This window comes from Vipera berus, assembly GCF_964194415.1.
Source record: "Vipera berus genome assembly, chromosome: 1".
NCBI lineage: Eukaryota > Metazoa > Chordata > Lepidosauria > Squamata > Viperidae > Vipera > Vipera berus.
Genome location: NC_138202.1, coordinates 208,798,799 through 208,825,111, shown reverse-complemented (window position 1 = coordinate 208,825,111; position 26,313 = coordinate 208,798,799). Strand labels below are relative to the sequence as shown.

General features: G+C 41.2%; 1 protein-coding gene across 2 annotated transcripts in view; it reads left to right on the top strand.

Moving 5' to 3' along the window:
• The window catches only part of KLHL29 (kelch like family member 29), a 440,315-nt gene extending 417,423 nt beyond the window's left edge, over positions 1–22,892 (top strand). The window contains exons 12-14 of one of the 2 annotated variants that reach the window (XR_014024652.1): positions 7,471–7,615; positions 19,716–22,621; positions 22,674–22,892. Coding sequence is in view for 1 of the 2 variants with exons in the window: in XM_081314123.1 (XP_081170249.1) it covers positions 7,471–7,615; positions 19,716–19,899 (329 nt within the window). In the remaining variant the exon portion in view is untranslated. Of the gene's footprint in view, positions 1–7,470; positions 7,616–19,715 lie in introns of both variants that reach the window. The other variant, XM_081314123.1, reaches the window with a different exon arrangement.
• Positions 22,893–26,313: the final 3,421 nt, after the last annotated feature.

Sequence of the window (26,313 nt, the reverse complement as noted above, 5' to 3'; positions counted from 1 at the left end):
GTGGTCCAGTGAACTATGGGCAGTCTTATAGTAGACTGCAGTTCCTGGAACAGCTTCTTTTCCCCAAAGGGGATATAAGTTGCAATTCCCTAGCAATGCCTTTCAGTTGCAGAAGCCCAGGATAGTCCTTTAGGCTTTCCTGCTGTTTCCAATAAGGGTTGTTACTAGGATTCCACAAGACCATCTGAATTCCATTCTTGTTCCACCTTGAAACCGTGAAAGCCACAGGAGGCTAACTTTGGTTCCCTTCTCTGATGGGGCAAGGAGGAATACATCCAGCTCCTAAAGCAACTAAATCTATTCAGTATGTATCATGGCATTGGTAACCATCAGGACATAATGGTGTACAAACTCTCTGTTTGGAATATGGGCCCACATTTCCATTTCAGATACTCCTAATTTTTTTACTGCTTCATCCTCTTTCCACTTCAGAGAGTCTGTCAGGACCCACCTCAATCCCACATCTTAAGAAAGTAGAACTCTTGGAAGCGATTTCTTCCAACAGGAACTTTTATTAAGAGTAGATTATAGCAGGCCTAATAAACAGGATCTGAGATTTCCCATGCAGAGTGATAGATTAAAGTATCCCCAAACAAGACCCCACCCCATAGTCCGCCTGTCCCATGTGGGACAGCCAATCCCCAGGTGTTAAGTCCATTGTGGGAAAAAGGACGATAACATTGGCCCGTCTCCAGCTCACGCAGTGATGGTCGGTGGATTCTTCAGACCTTCTTCTGAGAGCATAGACATAAACCAGGCACTGAGGTTACGTTCCTTATTGCCTCCTTTGTTGTAGCTGACAGTTTAGGAAGATAGACTTCAGAGAGAGAGATAACACAAGAAGCAAATTGTTACATTGCAGCGGGGGAGTAGAGGACACAGAGGCAATAAAGCAAAAGGTTACATTGTAGTGGAAAGAGGAAGCAAAGGCAATAACCCGGCAGGCACAGCCCCCTCCCCCTTGGGAGTATGGCAGAATCCAGGGAAAGGTGCGATTTGATTTTGGGTCAGAGGGGATAGACAGAAATGAAATAGGAATGGGTTCTGACAGAGTCTGTTGTTCTTTCCATGATGTCATAGCCCTTTGGGTTCCTTGAGTAGTTTTTACCAAAGCAGTTTTTCTCCTCAGTTTCTTAGGTAAGTGTAATTGATCAATTATCTTTGCTCCCTGCCATCCTTATGTTCTCTTTCATTAGGATAATTGCATGTTTGGATAGTTTCTTTTTACCAAAGGACATTTTCAAACTCTGCCTCTGTCAAGAGTTGGTTTTGCCAATGCTTCTTCATGTTCCTGGAAATAATATGGAGAATTGTGCGTGAGTGAGTGTATGTGTATAGTGTGGGTATGTGTGTGTGGATAGATGTAGACAGTGCTTTTTTTGTAAACTCACACATGTCATACAACTCGCCTTACCTACCCTACAAGCTTCCATCCAAAAAAGGTGCCGGAACTCCGTTCTGAGCGTTCTATGAGAAAAAAAGCCCTGGATGTAGATATAGATACATATACAAGATATCTGAATTCTCCAGTGTTTTTCTAACAAATATCCTCAGGTGTCAGACTGGTATTTTGCCCAGCAGCAACTTCTGTGGCAACTTTTTAATGAGAATATCCTTTTTGCTTATGTTTGAACCAGTGCTTTTTTTGTAAAAGAAAAAGGTGCCTGAACTCACACATGTCATACAACCCACCTTGCCTACCCTACAAGGTTCCATCCAAAAAAGGTGCTGAAACTCCGTTCTGGACGTTCTATGACAAAAAAGCCCTGGTTTGAACTACTGTTGGGTCCCAAAGACTGATCTTCAGGGATCAGTCTAATCTAGATCTTTGATCCAAGATGGATTCAGCTTTTAGCAGAACTACCTTTCTATCAGGATCCACATGCATGAACCAAAAATAACCCAAAGAAGAAGAACTAATTATTAGGCTGTGGTTAATTATAGTTCTCCAAATGGCATCTGTGAATTTATACAACCTGCCCCCCCCCCTCAGCTGTATTGCAAAGATAATTAGAGGTAGCTTGGAATGTGGAGGTAGGTGCAATTGAGGGACATGTTAAAAACTCTGCTCGCTTTATTCTGTATTCAGTGTAGTCAATATATTTTATAGAGTGGATTTCAAAGCTGGTATGCAAGACAGACCCCATATGTTCAGATTCACAAATAATCAACCTGATGATTGAGAGGTATTATCTTGTGAAAGACTATATTGATTATCCAATGTCATTCAGCCTTTATATAGAGATGTATCTTCTAATTCAGTTTATAGCCACTACCCTTTTTTGCATACTATTTTTTTCCAATATTTTTAAAATATTAGTTTTTTATTATTAATGATTTAATCTTAAACACAGCCCCTTGATCCATCAGCCTCCTGGTTGACAAAGGCTTGATGATTGGAGAGGTGATCTATGTTCTGATTCTGATTTTATTGTAAAATTCTAGTCCTTTATGGATAAAATAAAACCTACTTACAGTAGTTATGCTGCAATATTATTATCTATTGCTACAGACAAAAAGGACAGAATTGTTGCCACCCAAAACAGAGGGCTGTTTGCTTAGGATAGCTGGAGGGGATAATTAATATAACTGTCCCTGAAAGCTATCCATTGGGAGCGCCAGATGAGTGATCTACTGATTTAAAATTTTCATCCCTTCCCTTTTTTTTATTAAAGTGTTTTACAAAAACAAAATTTTACAATATATCCCCAAATCCCCCCCCCACCCCAAACCCGCCCACTTCCCCCCCCCACTTCCCAGAGCTAAATACAGGATTATAGTTATAATAATCATATTATAAATAAAAATTATGCATAATATACAATTAACCAAATTCATAATGTGCTTTAACTCCCCTTTAACATAACTACCTACAAAGTACCAATAACAATATCCCACTAAAATCTACTCATAAGCTAAATGGAACTTTTTAGTCCCATATTTGTTCTGAATATAATCTATCCACCTCCTCCAAACTGAAATATATCTTTCCTGTGAATGATCTTTCAAGTAAGCAGAAATCTTAGACATTTCCATCCCTTCCCTTTTTTAAGATAAAATGATCACTGAAATGATGGCAAGCACCCACAGCAAAATAAAAAGGTAAAGGTTCCCCCGCACATGCGTGCTAGTCGTTTCCGACTCTAGGGGCCGGTGCTCATCTCCGTTTCATAGCCGAAGAGCCAGCGTTTGTCCGAGGACGTCTCCGTGGTCATGTGGCTGGCATGACTAGACGCCAAAGGCGCACGGAACGCTGTTACCTTCCCACCATAGTGGTCCCTATTTTTCTACTTGCATTTTTACATGCTTTCGAACTGCTAGGTGGGCAGAAGCTGGGACGAGTAACAGGCGCTCACTCTGTTACGCGGCACTCGGGATTCGACCCGCCAAACTGCCGACCTTCTGATCGACAAGCTCAGCGTCCTAACCCACTGAGCCACCGCGTCCCTTCACAGCAAAATAGGACAGTCCAAAAAGCCAGATCAGTGACCACTTATGCCATATTCCTCTCCCTAATATTTCAAAAGAGAACTTGGCTCAGAAAAATAAACAAGTGTAACTATTTTTGATGGGTCATTAAAAACACAATAAACGTACACTGTAGGGAAACAAATGAAAAAGAAAGCACACAATAAAATGCTGATTCTTCTGCAGGAGATCTGAGAAACTGCTGACTCTTCAGAAGAAACAAAAGCAAAACTCTGCTATTAAAACCTCAAAGTGGGACATTTCTTTATACCACAAAGTGATATCCACAGCAGGGCATTGACCTCCTGGGGAGTTTATGTATTTCTGCCTTGATACAACCCAAAAGAATATCCCTCTGGGCTTTTGAGGTTAATGTTTCTTTATTACATTAATACATATTTTGCAAAGTAATGGTCCCATGAAAGGAGCTATGGAAATGTGATCAGCATATATGGAAAGGACACATCCAAATAATATTTCACATCAGTAGCAATAACCACACTTTAACTTTCCTCAAGAAAAGGCTGACAAATGACTTGCTTTTTATCTGTTTGGACAATTAGTTTTCTCTTAAAAGGGTAGTTAAAAGTAGGATTTCTCCATCTAGTACCTCTACAGATGTGTTAGACTCCAGTGCTGGCTAGGAGTGATAGAAGACGATCAACATCCTCAAACAGTACAGATTTCTAAAGACTGTATTAAAGAATACCGATTAAATGGTATTAAAGTTGCAGGGTATTTATCTAGTTTGGGTGTTATCTTTTTATCTTCACTTTCCTTTTCAGGTAACTCTTTCTGCTTTGGGGGAGTTGAGACCTAAAATTAATGATACATAAGGGAGCAGGAGAAGGAGAGATATTTTAAAAATGAATTTTAGGGACAGATTTTTGTGGATGGAGGGAGGACAAATCCTTTCATGCCCACATATAAATGTATTGTGACTGGGAACTGAATGTGAAAAGCTGAGGTGCTTACATCTGTCTTTCTCAAAGCATATGGCTATTATTAAAGTACAGGTGTGCAGAGTTTATACAAAATTCTAACATGTAACCTGACTCTAAGAAGTCAACTGAGTTCTAGTTGATCCCTAGTCAGTTCCATTATTTACACTTTGCACAAACAAAAAACGTTTAAGGTGAACAGCAGTCGGGGGGAAATATTTTCTTAAACTTGTTCAATTATTTTCATCGGTGAACAACATGGAAAAGAACAGATGCCAATGTGCATAATAAACAGAGATGTGTCTATTTTGCTAACCTGTAGTGAGATTTTTAAAAAGTGTACATCGTGTAACAGACATGTCAAACGCAAGGCCCAGGGACCGAATCCAGCCTGCGAAGTGGATTCATGTGGCCCACGAAGCCATCCTGGAAACAGTGAGGGAACGGCCCCCACTGCCTTGGCCCCAGCCCAGGCCATCCAGGAGCCAATGTACAATTTTGTGGTGGTCATCCATGTTGAAATAAATTCAGTCTTAGCTCCACAAGGCCATCTGGAAACAGTGAGGGAACGGCCCCTGCCGCATTGGCACTCCCCCCTGGGCGCATGGTGAGGAGGTTATCACCCTTTGTGAAGAATGAAGAAATGCACTATCGCCTGGAAGTGGCCAGCACATGGCCCTGCCTACTTCAGGCAGGCTAGGGGCAGGGCAGCATTGCGCTTTTCTTCAGATTCATGCCACCCGGCTCAGCCTCTCGGCACTGTGAGAAGAGCGCCCCGCTGCCTGATGAAACTGGGCAGGCTGGGGGCTGGGCGGCATTGCGCTTCTCTTTGGATTTGCACTGCCTGGCTCAGTCTCTCAGTGCTGTGACAGAGCGCCCCGCTGCCTGCTGAAACCAGGCAGGCTGGGAGCCGGGCAGCATTGAGCTTTGCGCCACTTGGCTCAGCCTCTTGGTGCTGTGAGGAGAGCGCCCCACTACCTGCCGAAACTGGGCAGGCTGGGGGCTGGGCAGCATTGCACAGGTAACATCGACTCTCACGCTGCTCATGGCATCCCCTCCCCCAGAGCCCACCAAGCCGGATATGTGAAGTAGGCGAGGGCCATGTGCTGGCCACTTCCAGGCGATGGTGCATTTCTTCATTCCTCACAAAGGGTGACACCTCCCCAGCTGCATTTCTTGCCTGTTTTTCTCCCTCCCTCATCTTAAATATTTTTCCACCACTCTGTAGGAAGGAAGGAAGGAAGGAAGGAAGGAAGGAAGGAAGGAAGGAAGGAAGGAGAGGGTCTGAGGGAAGTTCTGCCTTAGTCCTGCTTTGCTGCCCTTTCACCATCTCTTTGCCCCCTCCTCCTGGCCTATCCTGGGGGGTCTCCCATCCTATTGCTAAGGAAGCTTTGGATACAAAGCCAGGAGAGGGAGTGGGCCTCCCTCTTGACTTTGCCCTTGTACCCATCATGAGCAACCTGGCTAAGGAGAGCAAGCACAGCAGCTGGGCGCCCCCTTGGGGAGTGGGGCTGGGCTTAGTGCTGTGGATGCTTGAGGGCTGGGCTGGCCATTCGACCTCCACCCCACTGTCCAGCCCCCCCACAGCATGGCCTGAGAGGAACAGTGAGGCGCCTCCAGTGGACCATGCCTTGGCACTTGCCCTGGTCCCAATTCCTGCCAAAGACCCTCAGATCTGTCCCACTCCTTCCCTGGCCCCCATAGGAACCCTTGATGCAAACAGTGTAGAGCTGGCCATGCCCATCCAGTAGGCCACACGCACTCCAGGCACGCCCAACCAATAGGCCACACCCCCTGCCCCCCCAAAGGAAACCACAATGCTGATGTGGCCCTCAATGAAATTGAGTTTGACACCCCTGGTGTAACATAATATGCTGGGTTAAGTGTGACAACAAGTAGATTGTATCTTTTGGCTTGCAGACATGTTGTGTTAAGGCTCCAGTGATCATGGAGGACCAGGTCTTAAAAATTGGCAGCTAGTACTGCATGTCAGCTACAAACAGCAGAATTTGTACTTTGATACTACCAGAGGACAAAGAATTGGGGAACGCTTAATATGTCTTCAACTTTTGTCATTTGCCCCATTGCAGTATTTTCATATTTCCTTAAATCCCATAAGGACAGATTATCAGAATTGTAACCCATTATAGGGACGCGGTGGCTCAGTGGATTAGGACGCTGAACTTGTCGATCGGAAGGTCGGCAGTTTGGCGGGTCGAATCCCGAGTGCCGCGTAGCAGAGTGAGCGCCTGTTACTCGTCCCAGCTTCTGCCCACCTAGCAGTTCGAAAGCACGTAAAAATGCAAGTAGAAAAATAGGGACCACTCCGGTGGGAAGGTAACAGCGTTCCGTGCGCCTTTGGCATCTAGTCATGCCGGCCACATGACCACGGAGACGTCCTCGGACAAGCGCTGGCTCTTCGCCTATGAAACGGAGATGAGCACCGGCCCCTAGAGTCGGAAACGACTAGCACGCATGTGCGGGGGAACCTTTACCTTTACCTTTAACCCATTATAATCCAGGGTCAGACAGGTTGAGAAAAGTTGTTCTGCAGTATGTGGTTCCCTGCTGTGTATATAAGAATAAAAAGAAAAGAGACGGATCAAAAGGGACTAGGCTGGAATATCGATTCACCTCAAAACTAAGTGTGGAATTTCTAACACCATCTGATTATGCTGCTTAGAAACTAATCTTCTTGTCTCAAAAATGGGCTGCGGTTCCATGTCTGAAATAATTTGGCGGATCTTTTCAGTTTTACGAGGGCCATAATTTTTTTTGCAGACGCAAGAATACATGCCGATATGGGAAGTGACAGTGCTGTTGGATTACAGCCACTGTGTGCTAAGAGTGGGGAAGACCCACAAACTTTTAAAAGTGCCTTTCAGAAGTGTAGGGATGAAGAACACAACCCACAATAAGAACAGCAGCTAAAATATTTCCTCATTTTTGGAGATTTCAAGAAATGTGACTGATCTTTAAATAAGAGGGATGCATAAATGAGAAGCTTGATTGTAGTTCCAACCCTGGTAACCAAGCTCAATCTTGCTTTTTCCATTGACAGATAACAAATATGCTCCTGCAGTCACTCTCAATGGTTTCATCTTTATCCTTGGAGGAGCTTACGCACGAGCAACCACCATCTACGATCCAGAGAAAGGCAATATTAAAGCAGGCCCCAACATGAACCACTCCAGGCAGTTTTGCAGGTGAGACAAACAACCACAGAATGATTGAATTGCTACCATGTCCCAGTACATTTTTTTTCCATGCTGGAGAAAGTGATGGTGTGGGAGGGATCTACATAGCAGGAATGAAGTTGCATTCAGATTGCTTCTTGATTGTCCTTTGAAGCAAGGGTCTCCAACCTTGGCAACTTTAAGACTTGTGGACTTCAAGTCCCAGAATCCCTCAGCCGTCATTGAAAAATTCATGGCATATCTCTTAACATTCCTGAATTTTGCCTTGATTAACCAGGGGAGAGATCTGTGGGAAGCAGAATGAAGGCAATGCAAAAGCCTCATCCCACTTTTTAATTTTGTTGCCTTTCCATATTATATTTATATTTATAATATATTCTTAAATGCAAACCGGTGCAATAAATGCACTGCATCAGGAATGTCCTACTCAATAGAATCAACAACCCACTTTTTAATCAATGTGTTTTGGTTACATGGTTAACAATAGAAATAACTATTAAATTTGGGATAAGCAGAACAATTCTACCCGCACTTTAGAATTTCTGGTGTAGTTTGAACATTTGGGCCCGGGGAAGAAATGGCCATTTTAAAAGTATTTGATAAAAAAACTGATTGAGATTTAACTGACATCTCATGACAGTATTACAGTATCATCTTGAATGTCAAAGAACAAAATGATACCTAGATTTAGTCCATGCTTAAATGTATGACTTAAAGCCCTTTATCACAACAGCAGCCTTGTATTAAATGTGCAGAGGTTGGAATGTGGCCCAGGCATGGTTTTCCCTATTTCCACTGTCTTTTTCAGCTCCACTTATAAACTCTTTGTCTATCTGGTTGAAATACATATTTGTGCCTAAGACACAAACGTGTATGTGAACATACCAGTTTAAAGTTCATCACTAATTGATTATTAAAACAGATCCTGGTCCAAAGCTAATGGTGTTAATTTTCAGAATCTTGGTGTGTAATCGTAAATGAAAGTTGTGTACTGAATCCCAAGTATTGACTCAATTATTAGAGAGAAAAAATAGACATCATTGAAGCCAGATGCCTGTACAATATTTAACCTTCCATCTCCAATCTGGCATTCTCTATATGTAACTGGTCAAATGAGCTTTTATCGTGGCCTCAGGCTGATCTCTCTGTCAGTTTTGAATGAAAAGGAACACAGATTTGTTTGTTTGTTTCCTGCCTTTATTATTTATATAAATAACTCAAGGCAGTAAAAATACCTCATGCTCCTTCCTCCTCCTATTTTCCCCACAACAGCTACTGTGTGAGGCTGAAAAGTTTGGTTTGCAGTAAAGCTGGAGTTCCCAGTTTGGATTGCATATAATAAAAAGTTAATTACATTAATATTTGTTTGGCTTGCAAATGGTGCAATATCATCGAATAGATGGGCGTATTGATTAACTATGGCTTGCGTAAACCACAATTTTTGTTTAATAGCTCGTTCATTTTCAAACTCTTCCAAGAAGCGTCAGAGTTCCTCCCCAAATGTCCCAAGAAGGAATGGAGGAGAACAGAAAATTCAGCTGACACTCTCAGCCCAACTCATGCCACGGGGTGGTTGTTGTGAGGGGGGGAAGGAAGAAGAAGGGGCGTTAGGTATGTTTGCCGCCTTGAGTTATTTATAAAAATGATACAAGGCAGGATATAAATAAATAAATAGGTGTTGTATTGGAATGAGACCTGGAAATAGGTGTAACATAGTCAGACATTCTTTGCTGTGAACTAAGAAAAACTTCAACACACTAGCAGAGTGGAGGGACTGGACAGGGATTTCAATAGACTAAGCTGCTAGCTCTTCTACTCATCGAAAGCAATGCAACAGCACTGAAAGTGGGAAATGACTAGGCCAGGGATTGGCAACCTTAAAGACTCAAAAAACCACTTAGACCCATTTCCCAGAGGGGGGAAAAACACTGGGAGCTGCAAAACTCTCGCGCGCGTGCGGGGCGAGAGCTTGATTGAAGAGTTTAATTTAAAAGAAATAAAGGCTGCTTGCATGAGTTCTCTCTCTCTTTTTCTCCCTCCCTCCCTCTCTCTCTCTCTCTCCCCCTCTCCCTCTCTCCGATCTTCTGCTCATCTGGCAAGATGGCTTCACGCTGTTCTCAGACAAGCTGACACACATTCTTATTGGGCTGGCTCTCCTGAGCTGCTGCTGCTGCTTTCTGCTGCTTCCTGCTTCCTGTGGAGACACAGCAAAGGCAGGAGCCCCACCCAATAAGCTTGTCAGCTTCTCCGAGAACAGCGTGAGGCCAGTCTCTTTTTTACACACACACACACACACACAGAGAGAGAGAGAGAGAGAGAGAGAGAGAGAAAGAGAGAGAGAGAAGGGAAGTGCAAGTACCCCCCCTTCTCTCTCTCTCTCTCTCTCTCTCTCTCTCTCTGTCTTTCTCTCTGCAAATGGCGGAGGACGACTGGGAGCCGCAGGAGAAGGCTGAAAGAGCCACATGCGGCTCCAGAGCCACGGGTTGCCGACCCGTGGACTAGGCAGAGGAGAGATTACTGACAGATACCACTTTTTTCTCTCCTACCCACCTCCCTTCCCAAAGAGCAGAGAGCATAGAGAGGAAGAGATTTCAAGAAAGTACTGTAAGCACGTCCTACAGTTTCCCAGCCCATCTGCTGGTGTTGTCACATTGCTCTTAATGTGCAGGAGACAGTAAGTGGGCATTCAAGCATTCCAAAGGTTTGGAGAGTGGTTAGGAGACAAACAAAAGCAGAAAGTGTGGAACCAAATGGTCTGGTATCTTTCCAGAAGGAAAGGACATTTTTCACGAGGCAACTGGACATTCTTTTTTCTCTTTGAAGATGTTTCGCTTCTCATCCAAGAAGCTTCTTCAGATCTGACTGGATGGTGGGTAATGGAAGGATTTATATTCTTTTAGAGAGTCGTTGATGCCACCTGGAGGCTTATCTGTGTTGTCAGGGTTACCTGAGTAGTACAAATGGGTGTGGAGTCTTCTTGGAACTGTTGAAAGGACTGGGTTGTAGACTGGAGATAGACGATGTCGTATTCCCCCCACCCCGTTGAGAGAATCCTTCCATTCCCCACCATCCACTCAGAGCTGAAGAAGCTTCTTGATGAGAAGTGAAATGTCTTCAAAGAGAAAAAAGAAAGTCCAGTTGCCTCGTGAAAAAGCGCCTTTGGGACAACCGTGACCTGGACGAATGAGAATCATTTGTGGTTATGCAATTCTCCACTTGGTGACTTCTTCATTAGCAACAGTTCAACTTAGGGTTGTTAAGTAAGGACTGCCTGCATAATAATTTACCATAAGAATTTAGCAGTACAGAGGATCCCAGTAGCCTATTCTTATTATGAAAAGGTTTGGCTTTTGGGAAAGGTTTGGAAAACACTCTTCCCAAATCTTTTATATACAGACAAACTGATTTCTTTGATTAGAGATTGGTTAATAGCTATATTTATTGGTACCTGAAAACCTCCTATGGGCTTTTTGCGTAAAAATAAAAAAAAATGAACTTGTAATTTATGGTTTTGATTATTAGACAGGATAGATTGTAGAGAGTCACAATCTTACTTTAGAGAGATGTTAAAGTATAATTGTGTGCTGTGAAGAATATCAGAAGCTACTTCTTTGTAACTTACAAATCTTTATGAGTCTTTTTTTCTACTTTCTCTTCTTATTGCACTTTTAGCTTTTCCTGTCATTTCTCTTTTTTTTGTTTTTTTCTTTTCTAATCTAGTTTGTATTGGTTCCAATTGTTGCTCTTAAATTTTGGCTTTTAAAATGACATATTGTTGTTTCCATTCTCAATATTGGGACATGAAGAAAGGAGGTACGATATCCCTACAATAGAAACATATTTATCTGATTTTGTACTGTTTCTTCTGTTTTTATTTAAAGAGCGCCCTCTCCTGGTTGTAAAAAAAGAATGGTGTCCTGAAGCTAACATTACATTATATGCAAAAAATATTACAGGCCAAATCCCAGCCAAAGCCACTGTGTTCCCGCTGCTTCTGTGCTAATTACGGATTTTCATTGTTCCTCTGAGTTAACAAGAATGAAATTGAATGTAGGAGAACCCCACTGTGTCCGTGCAGTAGTTAATTATATTTTTTCTCTCAAGATTGTAAACCAGAAGCAAACAGTTTGGTACAACTGACATAACTTCCCTTGGTAATTCATTCCATTAATTATGTGAGGCTTTTTTTAAATGAGGGATGTTCTTTAGTGATATTAAAATTACTTGGATGTGAATGACTTTAATGCAGTCGTTCTTTCAGCAAGATCGCTTGACAGACTAGAACACCTCTAATAATCTGAAGACTTGAGAGTTTATCCAAGATAGGAGATAATTTTACATTTATATCCCTTTGAAAACCCATAAAAGCAGAACAGTTACTTAAACCATTCTGCTGTTCAGAATAATTCTTTTTTTTTTTTACATCCAAGATGGAGGAGACGAATCCTTCCTAACAATTTTACATAGCAGTATTCAGGTTTTACCTGTTTTAACAAATACTTTATAAATTAAAATAAACTTTAATTTAAAATTAAATATTTTGATGCTTCTAAAATACCTATTTATAGATCTTTTTTTAAAAAAAATAGTGAATTACTGAAAATTGGTGGAACTGAACAGAGGGAAGCTTTATGCTACAGGTGAATCACACACTGAAGTGATTTATGCCTGAGACAAAGTTTAAGGCATTGATAGCCAAAAAGCTGGCTCATATTAAATTCCCAAGGACTGCAGTTGTAATAGGGGTTGCTTTTCTTTTTCTTTTCTTTTTTTCTTTTTCTTTTTTCTTTTGATTCTTAACTCGCAATTTTCTCTCTCTCTGAACCAGGCTTCATATCAGCTTTGTTCTACAGGCATAATAATATTCCTTGCCCCTATCTTGCCTCTTGGTGTGCCACTCTGATACCAAATCTGGACTGCAAAGATCCAGGACAGGGCTTGTTGTTCAGTCCTTTGTCACTTTTTGTGAAACACTGGACATCATATCCCTAAGACAATCTGTCACTAATTGCTTCTTTGAGCTCATGTTATGTCATCAGTGATAGCCTGAAGCCACAAAGAGCTTTTTTACATTCCTTTCCCAGGTCTGAACCTGGTGGTCATACAAGATCCTCAGTAGACAGATAAGAAGATTTTTAAAGTCTATCCACAACATGTAGTGGTCTACCTAGTAAGAAGCTGTACTCTTTTTTTGGAATTCCTTTGCCTTTTCTGTTGTCCATCTGGCATCAGCAAAGTTGTCTCAGGACCAGTGGTGGGATTCAGCCGGTTCGCACCACTTCGGCAGAACCGGTAGCCATTTTTTTGTTGCCGAGGCCCAGAATGGACTTCCAGAAGCGGCATTCACACAGAGAACCGGTTGTTCACATATTTGAATCCCACCACTGCTCAGGACTACCTCTTTAGAATCCAACTGGCACTGTGTATTGTAGAAGTCCAGAGCGCAAAAATCTTGATCATTATCTTACTATCCCATGAAATAAGTGAAATTGTTCAGATTTTTAGTGCCTCCTTTTTGAATAGTGGGATACAAATTGATCTGTTCCAGGCCCATGGCCACGGCCGTGTTTTTTGTACCTGCTGGCAAACTACATGTATTGCTTTAACTGCCTCATCTGGTACGATTTCAAATAATTCTGCTGTATTTCATCAACTCCTGCCGCTTTCTTCTAAGCAATATTTTTATGGCCCATTTAACTTCACTTTCTCAGAATGTTCAGTGAACCAGTCTGTAGAAATATCATCAGTCTTCTTGCCTGTGACTTTTAGGCAAATAAGATCTGTTGTCCACAATGGAAAGCTTCAGGAAAGCCAAGATTTAGGCTGTACTAAGCAACACAAGGCTAGGGTTGGGTGTTTGCTTCCTTTCTTTTTTAAAAAATATAAGCTTTTGTTCTTAGGCAGCAAAGCATGGTGACCACTCCATTATTACTAGGTTAGAGGTTTGAGGTATTTTTGGGGATTAAAAGACATGGTTCATTAGGGATGAAAAAGATTCTTTAATTGAATGGCACAAAGGAAGCGCTGGTACTTCTTGGCTGCTTCTTGCTCAAAAAACTCACCCTCATTCTACACCCGAGCTACAGATATGCGCCACTATTGCAAACCTGAAAGCTGTCTTTACACAATTGTAATCTGAATCCTTTGGAGAACTGAGAGCAAATACAGGTAGTCCTCAATTTCCAACCACTAGTGGAACTAGAAAGATCTGTGTTCCTAAGTGAGGTGATTGTGAAGTTCATGGTGCCCAATTTTTATGACCTCTTTTTGCTGTGGTCATTAAGTGAATCACTCAGCTTTCAAGCCAATCTGGCTTCCCCCATTAACTTTGCTTGTTGGAAGCTGGCTAGGAAAGTTGCAAATGAGGATCATGTGCAGTGACGGGAGATGGCCACCCTCATAAATACATGCCAGTTGCGTGGGGTGTTGCAACAGTTGTAAGCATGAGGACCTGTTGTAAGTGACTTTTTCCAGCCCCTTTGTAACTTTGAACAGTAAGTAAAGAATTGGTGGTAAGTTGAGGACTACGTGTGAACAGAAAGAAAAACACATTGTGATTTCAAGTATGAATGTATAGTGGGAAGGAAAAGCATACTGCAAATAAACGTGATCTAACAATCCTATTTTTAAGTTGGATTTAATTTATTTCATGCTTTTCTTCCCCCTTTAGTACTGAATGATCAAATAATTCATTTCAATTGTCTCTGCTTTTTCTGCGCCTCTCAACAAGCAGGAAATGTACACAATCCTCCTCACTTTGAGCTTCTGAGTAAGGATTTGCCCATCTCTTCCATGCACCAGAAGTACTGTTTTATAAATAATAATAATATCTGTAGGCTGGACCTATGTCCTTTTGTCTCTCTTTGCCCCTAAAGATGTAATCAGAGAAAGGATAGGCTTGGTATTCCTGATCAATATAAAACCAAAGCAGCTTAAAATTGATTTTCAGCGTACGGTTTATTTTATACTATTTTATTCCTTCTTTTCCAAAATGCTCAAATCACTCAACAGTTAACACCACTCAAAATTACACGATGACATCTCCAAACGGAGGTGGAATAGGAATGTAAAAGCACTATAACAAGAATTTAGCGTTAAAGAAAACTGACAGAGTTCCGCCCACTTGAATTTCAGTTTAATTAGGGTTTCCATTGTTTTTAATGATCAGTTTAACAGGCTAGATCATGAGATTGTGTGCCATAATGGAAGCATTTGGCCACTGCTGCTTAACAGCGGGACTATGCTTGACCAAGATGATAAATAATATTAGGTAGATTAGATCGGAGCTAGAGACATCTGGACAATTGCTAAATGGCTGCTGAGAGTTAGGATCTTCTGTATCTGGTGGTCATCCAGGGTTTTGATGCCCAGGTGCCTGATGGTATGGACCTGTGTTTCTCAACATTACAAACTCTTAAGATATGCAGACTTCAACTCCCTAAATTCCCCAGTCAGTGTGCTGGCTGGGGAATTTTGGGAACTGAAGTCTACATAAATTTGCCAAGGATGAGAAACAGTATGAACAGACTCTTATTAAAGACCATTGTTATCTACCACGCTGAGGTGAAATCTAGGGATGTGACCCAGCCAAAATCAGAGAACCTGAAATTCAGACAGTTTCTGCTATTCACCCTGTGAAATCCTTAGACTCTCTCCATTCCGCAAGGCAGGAAGTTGAGATAACTGGTATGTCCTGCTCGCTCAGCCGCTGTTGCAGGTCATAAGATTCTGCCTTTTGTTTTTGGTACAGTGCAGCTACTGCGGTAACAAATAAAAAAGCCAGCAAAACTGTTGCGTGGCCAGGCATTCCATAGCCTACAAGTAGTCAGGATGATGATGATGATGATGATGATGATGATGATGATGATGATGATATAATATCCATTCAGTTGTGTCCCAACTCTTGGCGATTTTATGGGCCAGGTTTCTCCATGTCTTCTGATCTTGTACTACTTTGACAGATACCACGTCAGTCCTCTCCAGACGGCCTTGGTGGTGGCTCCTCAGAATCTTGCAAGAAGCCAAGAGGGATTGCAGTCCTATCTGTAGAATCCCCCAGTTTGGCTTGGTCTTCCTTGTGAGGGGCTGGGTTGGATTTGGTGGGTGGGTTGGTCAGGTGATGAATGGAGAATAGGAGGGTAAGGAAGAAGAACTTCAGTTATTGAACAGATTGGAGCATTAGGAAGAAGGAGAAAAGCAGCCCCGAAGCTGATGAGAAAGGCCAGGGAACCAGACAGATAGGGAAGGGTTGCTGGAATTGGGTATGTGTAGTTTAGCGAAGAGAAGGGTGAGGGGTGACATGATAGCAGTGTTCCAGTATCTCAGGGGCTGCCACAAAGAAGAGGGAGTCAAGCTATTCTCCAGAGCACCTGAAAGCAGGACAAGAAGCAATGGATGGAAACTAGTCAAGGAGAGAAGCAACCTAGAACTAAGGAGAAACTTCCTGACAGTTAGAACAATTAACCAGTGGAACAACCTGCCTCCAGAAGTGTTGAATGCTCCAACACTGGAAGTTTTTAAGAAGAGACTGGACAGCCATTTGCCTGAAATGGTATAGGGTTTCCTGCCTGAGCAGGGGATTGGACTAGATGACCTCCAAGGTCCCTTCCAACTTCTTATTCTTATTATTATTATTATTATTAACATTTGCCTTACCAGAATGGCTTGGTTTTGCTGAATCACATGTCTTTCCTTGCCATCCTTCATCAGAAGGATGAAAGTTAAACATTTTGTGTCCCACTGAACAGAGTGATCAAGACAGATACTGAATTGCATCCAAAGTAAACAACCATTGTTGGTTTGCTGGATAGAATTTTCCCATTTGTTAACGCAAAATATTTTGCTGAAACTATACTGTAAAACAGGAGTGAGGAAGGTACCTTATGACTGCGGAACTGCGTATGCACCAAATCATTTATCCTTTTTCTGTTTCTTTAAGAGAAATCCCGACTCAAGATCCTGTCTCCCTACTCCTGCTTCCTACAGTGTTCACAAGGTGCATTGTCAAAAACTGAACTGAGCTGAAACGGATTCCATTATTTTGAGATACGATGCCTGAGATCACAGTGCAAATCCTAACAAGCACCAAAGCATTTTGTAAAACACAACTTCCTAAATCTTTTTCCCGAAGTGAAAGTAGGAAGCAATCCGGACCCTCCTCTTCCTCACGCTATCCTGCAGCTTTTTCTTACTCCCCCCCCACCACACCTGCTCTAACCTTGCTCCCCCTTCAGATGCCTCAGCCGCCACAGGAATCAGAGGGTGGGTGATGTACCCTGGCACCCATGCCTGGCCTGTAGGAAGGAGGTGGGCTAGGCCACTGTGGAGGAGAAGGGCTCGCTAAACTTGCGAGTCGCTTAATGGGAAATTGTGGCTTTCTCCTCTTATTGGCAAGTGTGCTAGTACAGAAACCTCCCTCTTAGCACATCTGTTCACTACCACTAAACGCTATTGGATGGCATAGGCTGAGTAATAGCTTGCGGTTGGTTTTCCCAGTAGTGTTCATGTGTTAAAAATTGCTAGGCTTGGTACGCTGGTGTCTTCACAACAGTGCTGCTTTGGGATCTTCACTTGGGATCACCCAGGATTAATCTTCAGTGCTGTTTCTGTTCCCAAAACAAAAAGGGAGAGACAATTCAGGAATCTGAAGAGGAAGTAGCCTCTCACTATGTAACCAGATTTCACTGGGATGTTATTTTTTTTTATTGGCTTTTTTAAAAAAAAAATCTTTCCTAAATACCATAAAAGGGAAATGTTCTTTTTTTTTAAAAAAAAAAAAGACTATTTGGAGCAGTTCCAGCTAAATTAAGTGTGGCTCTGTTCCCGTTTTCAGTTACTAAAATTGGCAGCAAGAATTTGAAAGAACATGACGCATATGAACATGCTAATTTAGTCATTTAAATGTTCTTTTATAACCTCAAGGACTACTAGAGAGGATATTTCTTCCTTTCGCTGTGATATCTGGACAAGGATTAATGTTCGCAACCCAGTCATACTGAGATTGTGAAATGCCTCTCCGCGACAAGCCCTGAAAACAAAGAATGGAGGGTAAACATGTTTGGATCACAAAAACTCTCAACAACAACTCTGGAAGAAATTGATATCGATGATTCAGCATCGAGCAAAATACCTCCAGATGTTAATGAGGAATTCTTCTTCTGCCGTCAGAAATGCTCGCATCTGGCCTGAAAACAGTCGCTTTCAGGGATCGATGATGGAAGAGCTTGAGAGAACGCCTTAAAAACTGAGTGCCCGAGCACAGCTGTCATCTAGTAATTTATTACCTGCCTAATGAAATTCTCACATATTTTGCTTCCTCTGCCATTGCCATTTGAGTTATCCATTGTTCAGGCCAGATGCTGAAATTTCCTCATTGGGAAACCAGGTCTATAACTTGGACTGAGATTCAAACAGCACCGGCACAAGAGCAAGCTTTCATACTGCTTGAGAGCCAAAGGAAATGTGGCTTTCAAACATGAAAGCGCCAAATATGCCAAACATTTCTCCAATAAAGGGGCATGGTAATACGATGCTTAGCTTAAGTGTAAATCAGGGGTCCCCGGTCCATGGACCAGTACCGGGCCACGTCATGCCAGCAACCAATCCACACAAACAAGGAAAGCCCCATCCACGGGATGCAGGCAGCACACAAAACCACGCCCCCCTCTTTCCACGGAACCGGTCCCTGGTGCCCAAAAGGTTGGGTTCCTCTTAAATGCTTTTAAGCTGACAAATTCTTTTGATATCATTCTCATCATACATTCAGATTTATTATTCCGCATTGTAGTAAAGGATGTTAAAATGGTTCCTAAGACTGTGAATTCAAAAAAGAAAAAGAAAATCCATGCAGAGAAGAACCATTGTTTCGTGCACGTTATATCATCAGCACGCACAACATACCCTTTAGGAAGAAGGAACAAAATGGCATTTCTTATTTACATTGCCAGTGGAATCTCAAAACCATAAGTACCGAGCTCTGTCCTCAAGATCTTACTATTAAATAATAGCATTCCTAATCCAAGATGTTTTCAGTTCTGCCTTCTGGTTTTGAATGCTGCCTTCGTGCACGCAGAATGCAAAAACACCTGGATCCCACGGCAGCACCTGAGCCCATTGTAGTAAAGAGGGGAGGTCTCAGACTTTCTCTTCTAGAAGCCACACAACACAGAACATTTGCAGTTTGCTACCTTGAGTTACTAATGAAGTAATAAAAGTGGGATAAAAATCAAATACGAATATATTCTTCCCCTCTGGTTGGGAAGTGGTTGTTCCCTCTTAATGGTAAAAGAGAGAGTGAGGGAGGAACCATGTCGGGTAATTGCATGGGGTAGCTCTCTTCTTCCTCCTGAGCCCCACCCCACCCCCAAATCAGGACCGAAATGTTGCTGCTGCTGTTTTGTTGACAGCTGTGTGTCAGTAGAATGAGAAGGCAGTTCCCATTGTCCTCAGTTCCTCTCCTCATTGCATCTCCCTGTTGGCTGGCCTCTCCAAGCAGCCTGGGATCCTATGGGGGAGTAGCTCGACTTTCTGCCCCAGGAATCACCCATTAGATTTTCATTGCATTCTGTGTAGCCTCCGGGAAGCAGGCCAAAGCTGCAGAAGATGTCCCTTCATCCCTCCAGACTGTCATTAGAAAAGTATGACTATCTTTGCATAGACCAGGGGTCTTCAAACTTGGCCCTTTTATGACTTGTGGACTTCAACTCCCAGCAAAGCTGGCTGAGGAATTCTGGGAGTTGAAGTCCACAAGTCATAAAAGGGCCAAGTTTGAAGACCCCTGGCATAGACGGTAGAAAGCTGTCCTGAATTTTCTCTTTCCATTTGTGTATATGGGGACCTAAACGATCCCAGCAAGGGAAAGATTGGGCCAATTCCTGTCCCCTTCATTGATGTTTGTGGTAGCCTTTCCACCCACGGGAGAAATCTGAAAATTAATTAAGGTGGGCAAAGGCTGGATGTGCTGGTTATTATAGTCATTGGTTTGTGGCAGCTATGACTCTAATATGGAAGCTATTCTTTCAAACAGCAGGATCAATTACTAAATAGAGCGAGGGCTTAGCGGACTGTTACTAACTGTATCTCTCTCCCTTCTCTCTCTCTCCCTGCACAGCGCTGTGGTCCTTGATGGAAAAATTTACGCCACTGGTGGAATTGTAAGCAGTGAAGGCCCCGCCCTAGGAAATATGGAAGCTTATGACCCCAACACCAACACATGGACGCTGCTCCCCAATATGCCATGTCCAGTGTTCCGGCACGGCTGCGTAGTCATTAAAAAATACATTCAGAGTGGTTGACACCATCAAAAACTTGGCTTTTGCCTGCTGAAAGCAAGCAGAAGGAACAATCCTGCTGAGAGAGATCAGGAGACACGACAAAAGAACACCTTGTCTAAAGTTATGACTAATCTCTACACTGAATGTAGAAAATCATCCTCACTTTTTGACGAACAATAAGCAGAGACTGCATACTGGGGACAAGAACAGGATTTAACACACGTGTGCCACTAGATGTCACCATGGTATTTGCTACAGGCACGGGCTTTTGGTCTGCCCAGGTGCAATATAGCGTTGTTTCGAAGAGGGGAGTGAAATGGAACAGTGTGCATTCTGCTCGCTGAGAGCAAAGTCAGTTGTTGAAGTTCCTGCACCCGTTTGGCTTTGCTGCTACCTATTAAGTATTGGGGGCTACATGAAACGAAGGGCAAAGTGTCCTTATCACTTTGATGGCTACCTTTTTGTTTTAAAACCAATGTACCTTTTCAAACAAAGATCCAAGAGCAACCTTTCCTCGCCAGCTACACCGACCGAGGTCAGTCTTCCATCAAAGCCAATGTTTGTTACAGCTCCTGAGAGCAAAGCGTAGAGTTGTGCCTGTCCGTCTCCTAGCATTCCACGTCCTTTGAATGAAAAAGTTTTTCTGAAACTGTACCCCCATTGTGAAAGGTCTGGTCACGGGAGGGCCTGCTTCTGCCCTACAGCTGTTTTTTTCCCCCTACTGTATGAGCAAAAATTACAGCTACCTATCTGTAAAGCAAGAGACATCTAGAAGCTTTTTATTAAACTTGTATTTCTCTATTCAGCGGTTAGACCGAACAATTCTCCATTGGGTTTCCTATTTTGAGCCAGTGATTTGAAGCAAGGCCTCGGGAGGGGGGGGGTTGTGATTGTCACTGAGTGTTAATCCACTAGCCAGAACATATAGATCGCTGTTTATATTTTTGTCAAATGAATCTTTAAAAAAAGTCCTATTTTTTCAAATTCTCTTCTGCCCCTTTCCTTTGCCAAATGTACGTAAGAGTCTTAAGAAGTCCTCTCTGCTCAAGAGGCTTCAGTGGCTGCATTTGAGAGAAGAAATGGTTTCGCAGCTTCTCGCAAGGGTTTAACAATAATAATTTTAGAATGCAGTCTGTTAAATCCTTCTTTAGCAAGACGGTGTGGGGAAAATGGTTCCTCTGTAGAGTTGTAAGTATATACACAGCAGGGCTATATTTTTATATGCATATTAAAATATTGTACATTTCAGAGAAGCATTGTGATGTGAAAAAATTCTTTATAAAATTGTAAATGGAGCAGATTGGATGGCTGACAGCTGGGACAACAGGGTTGCAATCGTAACAACAAACATATATATTATAATAAATCCTGTGCAAGGGAGATTAGGGTTGATTTTCTTTACAGCAGCTGGGGAGGGAACAACAGTCACTGTTTGTTTGCTAAATTTCATCACGGCCATTATTAAGACCATTTTTTTTTCCAAATGAAGTGCAGTATGCCAGATACTGTAGAGTGAAAGGGAAATCTCGAGCTCATTTTCCATAGCAGACATCAATGGCATCACCATTTTACCCATAAAGGGATGTGATCTGTTAAGTCACACAAACTGAATGAAAGAGGGGGGGAAGGCTACTGGTCATGAACAGCCTATTTTTTCAACTTTTCAGATGCTCCCGTGGTGACACTCCATCTTTCTTCCTTTCTTTTTTTAACATTTCCCTGTTCCAGGTAATTGGTCACCATGATAGGGACATTACGATGGCATCAAAACACTATTAGGGTGATAAATGGTTTCCAGCAGCATGCCTAGAGCAGGGGTAACATGGACTGTCACCTTTGCACCTCAGCGCATCCACTTGGAAGCAACTTCCGCCGTTTTCAGTCTGCCTCTTCCAAGTGGGCTTAGCATCATAGCCTTACTCTTGACTTGTAGGAAGTCAAAGAACTGCAGCCAATGCCTACATGATTTTGATACCAAATACATTTTCTTTTTAAATTGGGACATTTTTAGATAACTGTATTAGAGATGGCTGGCCAATCATACTAAAACTATTTTGGTAAACGTCAATTTTTAGAAAGCAGATATTACTATTAAATTTGTACCTTGCCATAGCTCAAAATGATTGCTCAGGCAGGCAGCAAAATGACATCTCTCCCATAAAGGATAGCGTTCAAACTTATTATGCAGTTGTAACTAATTCTGTAAAGAAACTAAGTCATGCAAAGCTTTTTTTTCTATTTGTCAACCATAATGAAAGTGTAAATTTGAAAAATTGGCACAAAAATTCCTCACTGCCCGGGGCAGGCTGAGTTTTATGATTTTGGTGTCTTTCTACCTCCAAAGGAGTTGCTATAGCGTGTAAGCCTTGATAAGCATTTAACATCTCCAAGTTTACCTTTTTTCTTTTCCTTCACACTGGAGCAAAACTGGCTATTTCTGTGCATACTAAAAACAGGGTTGTCTGTAATTATATTGTATATATGTTTACTGTTCAATTCTTGTTAAAATAAATCTATTTCTAGATCTAGAGTGAGCATTAATTGGCTTTTTTTTTTAAATAAGTGGCATTATGTTCTAAGTCAAGTTAGCTTCCAGCTGCGGAAGTCAAATGTTCGTGCTTTGGGGAGATTAATCCAAACAATTGATATTTCATTGAATTCTTAAGGTATGTTTAACTCTCAGTTATTTCTCTTTTCATGTCAACATATTACATTTATTTGTGCAATCACGTTGAAACCATTTGTGACTTTTAGTAAAATACTTTAGTCTTAGAGAAGGTCCACACAAATGAGAGAACACCAAAAGTGAAACAAGAGCAGTGGTAAGGAATAAAACATATTCAACTGGCCTTTTAGGTAGCTTTTAGTTAGTTTACTTTATCCAGCAGTTGATTCTTACATAGATTAACTCTGTTTTATCCATTTTAACAGATGCTTGCACCGCACCACATGCTTTGAGATCTCAATCAGCAATCATTGAAACATCTTTAGTAGCTCAATCTGGACAAAGGAAGTTAATTTTGTTACAACTCGGCTCTTGAACAAGCCACAAAAAAGTGACATGGATTGTGTTGGATAGGATCCTAAACAAGCCAATGTTACTTCATCTATTGGGTTTGCTTGGTCACGCAAATTTCCCAGATATCCTTTACAAAACAAACGGGCAAACTACATCTTGCTGAAGAATATGTATTATCAAATTTCAGCAGCATTTTTTTTTTTGTTTCTTTTGCCTTAAAGCAGAAATGGGGAACAATGGCCTTTTTATGACTAGTGGACTTCAACTCCCAGAATTGCTGAGCCAGCATGACTGGCTCAGGAATTCTGGAAGTTGAAGTCCACAAGTCATAAAAGGGCCATCGTTCCCCATCTCTGATGTATATCATGAAAACACTTTGGTGTCCATATTACTAGTTATTACTAGCTATTCATAAGATAATCTGAGTCACAATGATGCCATTATTTAATTCATACAGCACACTAAACCTTAATTACACAAGGTAGGTTAATGCAACAACCTAGACTTGTGTTTATTAGTTGGTTTGTGGGACAGTATCTAATACATATTCATTGTGGCAAGATCTCACAATAAAAATGCTGCCCAACCAATACCATGTTAGGAAAGTCTAGATGACCAATGACAGTCTGAACAGCTTTTTAAAAACGCAACAATGAAAAAGTAATAATAACAAAATTATAAAAGGGAGAAAAAATTATAAAAGAAACAAAAATTATAAAAAAGAAACAAAAACATACAAGATGCACATTTACAGACATACATATTTCAATAAATTGATGCCATAATTCATAGCAGACATCCATAGCTGCTCTATAATATTTCTATGAATGGTTTGGAGCCATAATATGTTGTCTTTCTAGAGCTGAACGATAAGGATTTTGACTAAATCAATTGGGATTTTTTTTTTTAAAAAACAGCATCAAACCATCTGGACTTCACTAACTTCCTGAATCTTATACCAGCGTAAACTGGTCTTCAGCACTTTCCAAATGGCCCACAGAGTTAAGGCTCATTTGGTTTCAGGTGTTCCAGAAGCAAATATCTAAATCTTCTGTGGGCATAAACTGGCCTGTGGTTTTGGAAGCAAATTTATCTTGGTTTTCATGTTAAAACAGAAGACAGATGTATAGACAGAGGAAGAGGAAGAGGGAGAAGAAGGAGAAAGAGAAGGAGAGAATACATATCAATTCAATATGTATCTGCTGAATTTCTGGTTTAAGATAACTCTTTTCACAGATCTCCTGATGCGGACGAAGTATATACATTTATCGCTTAACTTTAAAAGCAGGTTTAATGTCAAGGGATTGAAGAAAAAGGTGATGTGGTATAGGAAAGTATCAGTCATAAAAGTTTATGCTTCATTCCTGTGATGCATAGGCAAGATGGGTAAATTAAATCTAGCTTCAAAATATATAGCGTTTTGCATTTTACTTTTATGAAAGAACATGTAGATTGTTACTTTTATGATACTTAGCATATCTTCCAGTTCTATAATGTGCTTTTATTATTATTTAGTGTGTGTGTGTGTTCTAAAGTAAAATAAAGAGAATAATCAGGTTATGAGAATATCATCAATACCTGAAGATTTTGAATTCAGCTCTTTGCAAGCCAATTGCAGAGAAAGTTATGCATTTTTAATTCTAGTGACCTAACAGGCTTTCATCCAAAGATAGGCATACTGATCCATTAAAATCAATAGGATTTAATTTAATGAGAGCCAAATCAAATCTCACTGATTTCAAGGAAAAGAAATGGCAAAATTGGACATTGAAATTCTGGAAATTAGGAAACTTTTAAAAAAACCTTCAAATCTGAATAGTACCAAGTCTCAACCTTGTGGACACGTAAATTGCAATAAAGAAAGAGTATCAAAAGGTATCAAGGTCTATATTCAGGCATCTCTCCACACATCAACACTGTGATCTCAATTTAAGACAAACACGTGCTAATATGTGATCCAGGTCTATGCTCCAATTACAGACAAAGAGGAAATTTATTTATTTATTTTTGGGACTTATATGCCGCCCTATCTCCCGAAGGACTCAGGGCGGCTAACAACAATAAAACACAATAATACAAATGTTAAAAAAGATTAAACTAACAAGCCCCAATAATAAAATGATAAAATATTAAAAATATTCTATTTAAAAATCCCTATCGTCAGTCCAGGTCAGCCTGATGGAAGAGAAATGTTTTAAGGCCGCGACGAAAGGACCGGAGATCCGGGGCCATCTGGAGCTCAAGGGGAAGTTGATTCCACAGGGCCGGCGCTCCCACAGAGAAGGCCCTCCCCCTGGGGGTCGCCAGCTGACACTGTCTAGCCGACAGCACCCTGAGGAGGCCCTCCCTGTGTGAGCGCACCGGGCGATGGGAGGTCGAAATGGGCCAGTTCTATGATGATTTGCAACACTTGTTGACTTAACACCAAAAAAGATGTCACACTAATTATAGGAGACTGGGATGTGGAAGTGAGAAATAAAATACCATCTGGAATAATGTTGGCCTTGGTGCATGAAATGAACTAGAAAACATGTCAACACTTTTCCTGGTTTGTAGCTCAGCAACTTTATATCACTTTATATGCCACTTGTAGCTTTTGTATCAATTTTGAGGTTAGTGTCCATGTTTTGCTGGACATATGTTAAAACAAGTAGCACACACTTTTCAAAGACTTTTCAGGCATAGAGAGTTTTTTTTTAATTACCGTACACTTAATTTGCCGAATGCCCACCAACCACATTTAACATGCCATTCAATTTCCTTTATTGTATCACCTTCCATTGAAATCCGTTGGCCAAGAGATATATAATGATCTACTATGTCTAGTTCTTCTCCCAGTATAAAAAATTTTCTTTGGTGAATTATTAAACATGACTTGGCTCTTTTTCACATTTATTTTTAAGCCAAATGATTTCCCCTGCTTTGTGCAGCACTTGTATGTGTCTTTGTAACTCTTTAGGCTATTGTGAGAAGAGAACAACAACATCTGAAAATTTTAAGTGATTTAAATAGTCGCCATTAATTTTTATTCCATCTTTTGCCCCAGTCTAGTTTTCAAAATGCTTCTTCAAGATGGGCTGAGAAAAGATAAGGTTTATTGTGTCATCTTGTCATAAACCTCATTCTATGTTGATTTCCATTTTAAGATAATTAAGGCAAATTGTCAGCATTATTTTTTATATATTGATTATAATAAGTTTATGTAAGTAGTGTCTGCGACTTGGTTGAGCAATGTATTAATTATTGCCTGCTGGAATACCAAGTCAAATACCTTTTCTTGTTTAATAAGTCTTTATTTACATTTCATGTTAAAAACACACACCATACACCAGCAAAGACAAAAAACATATACAATATACAGAAAACGAAGAAATCAAAAAATTGGAAACCATTTTTTTAAAAAAATTGTATCTACT